Source organism: Triticum aestivum, chromosome 3D, assembly GCF_018294505.1.
Source record: "Triticum aestivum cultivar Chinese Spring chromosome 3D, IWGSC CS RefSeq v2.1, whole genome shotgun sequence".
In the NCBI taxonomy this organism is placed as follows: Eukaryota; Viridiplantae; Streptophyta; class Magnoliopsida; order Poales; family Poaceae; genus Triticum; species Triticum aestivum.
In genome coordinates, this window is record NC_057802.1 from 582,076,907 (window position 1) to 582,085,553 (window position 8,647).

Here is an 8,647-nt window from a genome sequence, read left to right on the forward strand (position 1 = left end):
TTGCTTCCCAAGTCACGAAACTGAGAGTGGCCTAAAAGACTGTCTAGTAGGGCAAACAATGCACGGGCTGGCGTGCCGACCCGATTAGCTAACCCGCCTCCACTAAAATAAAGCTAATCGGTCGTGCCTGGGCTGCTAGGCGCAACACGCGGGACGACCTTGCGGGCTGAATGCGCCAATAAGAAATGCTCATGTTGGCTCCCAAGTTTACTAATCGTGCCCCTGTGGGCCGTGTCGTGCCGGCCCGTTTGGCCAGCCTATCACCCGCCAACTAAAACCTCCGAACCCACAATAATGGCGGGCTCTCCCTCCCCATTCCCAAATCCCAAACCCTAACCCCCCCACCCCCCTCCCCACACCCCGATCCCACGCCCCCCAACCGCACGACGCGGATGGCGCCGTCGGTGCCGAAGAAGAAGCGCAAGGTGAATCTCCCGGAGAACGAGGAGGTCGCGGCCAGGATCTTCGACAAGAGCCGCTCGATAGCGTCCCAGCAGCCGGGCGGCCTCCCGGAGCACCAGGCCCGCGCGCTCTCCGCCGCCTACAGCGGCGTCTGCACCGCCAAGGAGCCCGTCCGGACCGCCGGCGACCTGGCCCGTCTCAAGTGCGCATTTCCCTTCCCCATCTCTCTCAGACCCGTTTCCATTTACGCCGTTGCGATGAGGCTAGGTTTTGGTCGATTCCGGGGTCGTGTGATTTGGATCGGGCGGCGTTGCCGCGCTTCTGTGCCCTAGTCATACGCGAATCGGGGAGGCTTATTTATTGTTATATGGTGTCACATTGCCGCTCCAACACGAATGGATCGGTTTATGTAATGTGCCTTAGGCCTTAGGCCTTAGGTGTTTTTTACTTGTGCCGATTTGATCTGAGCATGCATTCGGTTTGCATAGCTGTGGAATTATAAGTGTCAGTCCCCATATGTTTATATGCTCTGCTGCATCCATTGATTTGTTCATAGTAAGTGTACCATTGGTTTAGGTCATAGTCAAGCCTAGTTGCAGGAGTAGGGGCAGCAAATGTATCTGAAGAGGAGGAAGGAGAGAAACAACACCCAAAATGTAGACTAGGAAAAATAAGCAAGCCAAGCCATCATCTTCTGCCTATCTTCCCCCCTCTTAGCTAGATGACTCCACAGCCGCTCTGCTGCGTCCATTGATTTGCTGCTAGTGTATGCTGAAATCGATTTAGGCCATGACCATTTTTTGAATCTGGCGAAATGTATTCATATCACGTTTAAGCTGCCATTCAACTTTGGATTTGCCTGCAAGTAGATAACCTGAGAAGTGCTATTACAGTATACCAGTATGGCTTTGGTTGTGACTTTTGATCCATATAGAACTCTGTACCTTTCGTTTTTCTTTTCTGTGTTGAATCGAGAGTCGGAAATCGCATACTAGATTAATGTGTGGAATGTATCCACTACCAAATGTTACTTTCTACATTGAGTTGCATCAATTTTTCAGAAACTTTGCATTTTCTGAATTAGTTTGATCATTGTTGTTGCCTCTTCGGTTCTATTATTTTTTTCAGGGGCGTTGGAGGTTGGGTTGTTGACGTCATGAAAGACTGCTTTCCAGGGTCCAGCCTTGATTTGTCTCCTCCGAGAAGTAATACACCAGGAGAAACGGGTAATAGTTTACAACTTTCCATGATTACTCGCGTGGCCTACAAATCTGCTCTTTCTTTTCTTTTCCATCATCAGGCTTATGTTTCTTCTTCTTCTTCTTCAGTTTTGTCAACAGTCAGTTTAATGGAACAGGTTTTATTCATTATATCTTAAAGGGTACTGTCCTTTTATACAGGAAAGAAAAGAAAGCGAAACAAACCCTATGTGCCACAGCTGAATTCAGCTGCTTACGCAATAGTGATCACACTCTACAGGTATGATTTTCTTGGGGGTCTAAATTTTGTTATTCTCCTGACAGAAGTAGTAGCGACCTTAGGACAATGGGGAAGTAGGAAAAGTTAACTGAATATGCAAGAGGAGATGCTGACAGTTGATTTGTCCCCTAGGGAAATGATAAGAGGGACGGAGGTTATGAAGAAGCAAGAGCTTATTGATGCCGCTGAAGCCAGTGGTCTGTCGCGAAAGGCAATAGGGTACAGTTTCAGCGATTCAGTAAATCGCATGGTTGCTTATTTCAGCTGATATATTAGTGCATCACTAACTATGTCCGTTGTACTATGAGCAGCCCAAACAACTACAAATCAAAACACGGGAATTCTGGTAGTGACTTCTACACTGGATGGAGTTGCATGAAAAACTTAACGGAAAAGGATCTCGTTGTGAAAAAGAGTAACCCTGCAAAGTAATGTACTAGGCTCACCCCCATGTTTATCTTACCTTTTCTATCATTTATTAAATTGGATCTTTTAGAGGGATAGACCCCATATGTTTTGTAGTCACTTATTATATCGTACAAGTATTATTACTTGTTCCATCACAGACTATTGCTTTATACTGTACTATTGCAGCGCTTCTAGGTATTAATTGTGAGCTTTTGCTTAGTCTGATATGGACTCGAACTCAAGGATTGGGGATATCAGAGCTATATAAACTATTGCACCTGTATCCCTGAACTTGACTCCTCTCATTAGAGGGTTCATAGGGTTCTCACGTTTTAAGTATGATCGTGTCTGCACTAGTTTATCTGATTCATGCTCCCACAGCACTCACCAGATACAAAACCCTTTCACCTGTTTTGCTCTGAGTGCGGTCGACTGGATCCCAAATGTGCCTAACCTCTGATATGCTTCTGCTGATTGGTATATGGGTTTTCTAGTAATTTAACTTCTATCAAGAAACATTTCTACTTGATTTTTTTTCCTTTGTTGGTTGGAGGAAGTTTGATATAGTGTGGCAGTAAGTCATATATATGCTAGCAGAGAAGCAACATCTAATAGTTTGCTATTTGATGCTTGTATGCACTCTAGGTAATATAATATCCTCTAATCATTTGAGCAAATGAAGAAAATATATCTGTTAAAGATACAGCTCTCATGTGGCATATCATCAATTTTCTATTGATGGAATAGAAGCAGGCATGTATGATTCCATAGCTCCTTTGAACTTGTTGGGTCCACAATATGAACCTGAAACACGTTTATAACAATCTTGCACATGCGGCCATTTTGGGAATGTTCCAGATATATGCCAGTTTGCTACATGAACCGGATCCTGCTCAGTATTTTGGTCCTACATTTTATTTCCACCCCGAGTACAAGCAGAAGTTCAGTCTGTTCAGTTTACATTTCTTGTTTCTAGCTGGGACTTTATTTGCTAAACACACACATTCTGTTGAGATACCAAGCATAAACTTGCGGCTTACTGTATGAGTTTGTTTTAGGTATTACCTAACAGAAAAAGGCAAAGAGACTGCTCGCATTTGTCTCGCAAAGTCTGGATTAGACGATCCTGCAGGACCTTTCATGGCGACCGGTCATCCTGAAAGTGTTATGCTCAGTGATTCAGATTCTGATGAACAAGAAGGCAGCAGTCCCCTGATAGGTATTAGTAAAGTTTTCAGTTCATGCAGTATGAGTTTCCAGATAACTGAACATTGTACCCCTGCAGCTCTATCATTAATTTCATTTACTCAATTGCAGGTTCCGAGAATTTTTCTGAAAGGAGTGGACTTCCAAACTCGAAAGCAGGCAATTCCAGTTCCTTTCCTACCAGTATGCTTTCTTTGCAGATAATATTATGTTCCATAAACAAAATATTACTCTCTACTGATATTTTTAGTTAATGCCCTTTCAGACAATGGCCGTGCTACTAATTCTCCTCTTTCATCTCAAGGAATGTTCGGACAGCAATCATTTAGTGCAATGGTACACTTGAGTTCCCCTTTGAGTACCCATTTTCTTTTTCAAATGGAACATAACACAATACTTTCTTTTCCATCGTCAGGGTTCTGCGGAAAACTCTCTACTAGCTATGCCACCTCGTCAATGTGATGAAAGTTTTCTGGATACTTATGAAGTGGTGCTGATATTGGATGATCGAGACACTTTTGGGTCTGTATGATCATACCTTACTCATGAGTTATTGTATATTTCAGCTGTATGTGATCTTTAAGCAGGAATGGAAACAAATAAGAATTAAATGCCCCCACCCTGTCCCTTCAAAAAAACTTTTCAGGATCGTAAGCAACTGAGGATTGGATGTGTACCTGTTCTCGCTTGCCCACGATTCGCAATGGCATTCCTTTCTTCACATTTAATTTTTTTTTCTGTTAAAATGAGGAGGTCATGGGCTATCACGTGTTTATCTACTTACTGGAATTGTTAATTTGACCACACTTTGATTCATTTCCTTGTGTTACTTAAACTATTTAACCTTCTGTTTCTGTTAACGTTTAGTGTGTTCACATGCATATAAAGTTTTAGATTCTGTATGTTGGTTAATTGTTCAAATTATTTTTCAAGGAAACAAATTGATTGTTGTTGCACCCAATAGTTTATCATGTTTTATTTAATCATTCATCTATGCATCAGAATTCAGTTCTCTCATGATTGCTCCTATTTTGTGCAGGGCTCGTGCCAGAAGAAAAGTTGTTGATAACATACACACGCAGTTTGATGTACCTGTAAAGGTTAGTTGGATTGAGAGTGAACTCTTCTTTGTTTAACCCTACTCGCTCTTTCTATTTTTCTTGTGTCTAATTCATCAGTACTCTGGGTGTAATCCTTGTACATTTCTTCAGACAACCAAAATACACTGCTAAAAGTTATCACCATGCATCAACATGGCTCTAAATTAAATGCCCTGTACTGTTGGATTAATTATCTACTTCCTCCGTTCCTAAATATAAGTCTTTGTAGAGATTTCATTATGAACAACATACGGATGTATATAGATGCATTTTAAGTATAGATTCATTCATTTTGCTTCGTATCTAGTCCACCTAATGGAATCTCTACAAAGACTTATATTTAGGAACGGAGGGAGTATTTTTGAATTTTTTGGATTAATTATCTGATATGTTTGGTCGCTGCTGCCCCACTGTCTTGATGATTGCTGACTGCACCTTTTTCTTGCTTGTGTACAAGGAGACAGCATAAAATAATCTAACAAAGTTGATTTGCGTAGATTGAACTGTTCATATAACGTGCCAAAGAAAATGGTGCTGATCCTTCTGTTCGAACCATGTCATCCAGATTAAACACTTGCCTGTTGGAGATGCTCTTTGGATTGCTCGCCATAAACAACTTGGCACGGAGTATGTTCTTGATTTCATTGTTGAAAGGAAAAATGTGGATGATTTGCTTGGCTCAATTAAAGACAACAGATACAAAGATCAAAAACTAAGACTGAAGGTACCATCTGAACTACTCCCTCCGTCCCATAATATAAGAACGTTTTGACACTAGTGTAGTGTCAAAAACGTTCTTATATTATGGGACGGAGGGAGTAGCTTTGAATTTTTTTCATAATATTATAGACCTTCCATCTTAACTTTCCCAGTTCTTTATGCTTTCCATTTCTCAGTGATACTGATAAGAAATTTTGTATCATAGATTATCATTGCTTCATGCGATAATCCTGATCAGTAGTTGTGGCAACACAAACCATTGTTTTGATTGTTTGGGTCATGTTGCAAATAAGTTGATGGGGATAGTCATTAGAATGTTTGGCGGCACAGGTATGGAGGCATCTCTAAACAGTTAGATAAAGACCTTTTTTTTTAACTTTGACGAAGAGCAGCAGTGCATCGGATAGGTGCTTCTTTTTTTTTAGATGAAGAACTTTGTGTAACTTGTATATGATATCTTGTTTTTTTAGATTTCAATTGGGTTCCACACATGTTGAATGTGAGGATGAATGTTTCACTACGACGTGCTGAGTGTGTCTTTTGACCAGCCATGTTTTACCCCTATGATTTGATATTGCTTCAGACTAATCTTAGCTGAGGAGTTTTTTCTTATTCTTTGTTATCATTAACTGAAAAACATAGCCCATATTTGGGTATGAGATGATGAATGATGATGTTATTAGCAGACATAAGCTTGAACCTGTAGATTGTGCATCTCTTCCCAAAGAAACTGTATTTCTTGTCCATATGTTTGGGTTTGCTGGGTTTATTTTAGCAACAATACAATGTGATACTTCCATTTGTTTGACCCGGCGCAGAAATGTGGGCTAAGGAAGCTAATATATCTAGTTGAAGGGGATGTAAACACTGTAGATGGATCAGAGAGCGTTAAAACAGCGTATGTACTCTTCTCATGAAGCTTGGATGATCATGTTAGCCCCTGAACGGCAGTACTTTCTTCTCTTTGTTTAACATTATTAAATATTGTTCCCAATGCTTTGAATGTCAGCCGTATGCCCTATTAACTACTGGTCCATATGCCTTGTATTTCAGCTGCTTCACTACTGAGGTTCTTGAAGGATTCGATGTCCAAAGAACCAATGGGTATGCTGACACTGAAAAGAAATACGGCCACCTCACACGCTCTATAATTGATTACTACAGAACAAACTTCTCTGCTGGTGCTGACACCTCTCGACTTTGCCTGACCTACGATGAGTTTGTGAAGAGGTGTTCTGACCTTGAGAAGGTCACTGTGAGCGACATATTCGCCCTTCAGCTTATGCAGGTAACTGGGTGGCTACAGCCACCTTCACCAAAGTTTGCCGGGTAGTCCATTTCATGCAGTAGTTTTCTCATTTATTGTGCATGTAAATCAGGTGCCACAAGTGACAGAAGAAGCTGCTCTTGCTGTCACGAGTCTCTACCCCACTCTTCTCTCGCTTGCTAAGGCGTACACCATGCTTGTGAGTCCTCTTCTCCTTTCAACTTATACAATGTTCTTTACATATACAACTTATATAATCTTTACTTACTCATTGGAACATATGTGACCAGTGTATGTACATCCTTAGCTGCTCCTCGTGCTATTCATGTACAGGACAATTCAACATGTCTGTAGAACTATAAGTTTATCCTTGTAACTTTGAAGGATGGCGATAGGCGTGCCCAGGAGGAGATGCTGAAGAACAAGAGCGACATGGTCAACGCGGGGGCTAGCAAGAACATCTTCAAGCTCATCTGGGCGGAAGGATGAACTCCTCCCTGGACGTACAACTAGCTAGTTTCAACCTTAACGGCTTAACCGGTCGGTCTTTTGGTCACCGTCGTGATGATTTCAGCAGACCACCAACGCAGCAGGACTGACTTTCAAGTTTGGAAGGTGAAATGCAGGAGGGATCCTTTCTGTGTTGTGTGCCCGTTGCCTTGCAAAACTGAAAGTCTCGGAACATGTAATTACCGTACCGTACCTCCTAAAAATTGCCTTAGCGTAGCCTCGCCCCCTGTTTAAATTACTACTCCATCCGTTTGGAATTACTCGTCCAAGAAATGAATGTATCTAGATGTATTTTAGTTGTAGATACATTCATTTTTGTGACAAGTAATTCCGAACGGAGGAGTACTAATATATGTTGTAGAATTTCATGCCGCTTGAACATTATGGAATCGTCGTGTTAGCGCAGTGCATTAGCGCTTCATGTATATAGTATCAGTAGCTCTTGTCTGTGTCAGCTTGCATCGCGTGTTGTCTCGAGTCATCTCGTTGCTTGCCTGAGCTTTTTCTACCTGGGTCGCATGGTCGCCTCTACAGATTGGCAGGTTAGTCTGCGAATTTACATGCGAAAAATCATGCCGCTACTGGAGGCCTACACTTACCGAAACGTACTTCCTCCGTCTGAAAAAACGTGTCCTTCAAATGGATGTATCTAGCATCAAGTTAGTTTAGTGCTAGATACATTCATCTGTGGGACAAACTTTTTGAACAGAGAGAGTATTTCCAACACAGCAAGATTTCCCCTTTGTCAATTCCCAGTCTCAGGCTCCTACCCTCTCAATTCCCGTTCCCTAGTTTTAATTCCCGCCCCAACCAAACGCGTCGGGCAGGTATGGGAATTCGGCCTGCTGACGAAGTGGGGCTGTGTAGAGCTAGAGCCCATGGTTTTCGATCCATGTGCTTGCTGAAACCTGAGAGCGTTCCTTGGTCGGCGCCGTGTCGTCCGTAGTTCAAAGCATCCCGTGGCCTACTCAGAGTCAGAGTATAGCATCCCGTGGTGACATAATCTCTTGGCGAGTTTCTCTTCGTCGCCATGTTGGGCCTACTCAGAGTAGAGCATCCCCGTGGTGAATCTTACTGAGAGGTGCATGGGCACGGAACATGGAAGATTATATATACCATATATAAAGAAAGAAGAAAGAAATCAAAGAATCGCAGGCCATATACCGCTTTGGGCGCATGGAGCCAAGCGGGAACAGACCGCCGCCCCCCAAGTAGCTGGCTACACGCCACGCCATGCGGAGCCACAAGTCCAACGCCAAGACAAACGTTGGTGTTTGTTGGCGCACGAGGGCCGGCACAGGCGGACAAAATTACTGTTATGACCTAAAAGGCTAACAAAATCCCGATTTGACCTCGTTTCAAAAAAAATTCGATTTTGACCTCTTTGGGAGACGCCAACATCCCTGGCGTCTGGGTTGCGAAGCAAACGCCAGGCACCCTGGCGTCTGGCCCCTGGCCCGCACTGCCCGCCTGCCCGTTGACCTGCTGACGTGGCAAAGGGGCCAGACGCCAGGAACCCTGCCGTCTGGCCCTGGTAACTAGATAACCGCGCGGG

General features: G+C 43.0%; 1 protein-coding gene across 3 annotated transcripts; it reads left to right on the forward strand.

Annotated features, from left to right (window-relative positions):
- The first annotated feature begins 325 nt into the window (after positions 1 to 325).
- LOC123080681 (crossover junction endonuclease MUS81) lies at positions 326 to 7,553 on the forward strand. 3 transcript variants are annotated; one of them, XM_044503615.1, is made up of 15 exons: positions 326 to 604; positions 1,531 to 1,628; positions 1,803 to 1,881; positions 2,014 to 2,100; positions 2,193 to 2,309; positions 3,348 to 3,508; positions 3,607 to 3,678; positions 3,761 to 3,831; positions 3,911 to 4,017; positions 4,535 to 4,595; positions 5,161 to 5,319; positions 6,134 to 6,213; positions 6,369 to 6,603; positions 6,695 to 6,781; positions 6,916 to 7,553. In XM_044503615.1, exons 1-15 carry the CDS (start codon positions 393 to 395, stop codon positions 6,934 to 6,936), a joined length of 1,647 nt encoding a protein of 548 aa, XP_044359550.1. In that variant the 5' UTR covers positions 326 to 392; the 3' UTR covers positions 6,937 to 7,553. The 3 variants fall into 3 exon arrangements, with proteins under 3 accessions (XP_044359550.1, XP_044359548.1, XP_044359549.1); XM_044503613.1 differs by having other exon boundaries at positions 6,967 to 7,553; XM_044503614.1 differs by having other exon boundaries at positions 3,607 to 3,654; positions 6,967 to 7,553.
- Positions 7,554 to 8,647: the final 1,094 nt, after the last annotated feature.

Bases quoted from the DNA above. Each gene is read 5' to 3' on its own strand.
- LOC123080681 (XM_044503613.1), top strand. From the start codon at position 393: ATGGCGCCGTCGGTGCCGAAGAAGAAGCGCAAGGTGAATCTCCCGGAG. The intron at 2,101-2,192 runs GTACAGTTTCAG...TACTATGAGCAG, and splicing joins CTGTCGCGAAAGGCAATAGG to CCCAAACAACTACAAATCAA. The intron at 3,679-3,760 runs GTATGCTTTCTT...ATGCCCTTTCAG, and splicing joins TTCCAGTTCCTTTCCTACCA to ACAATGGCCGTGCTACTAAT.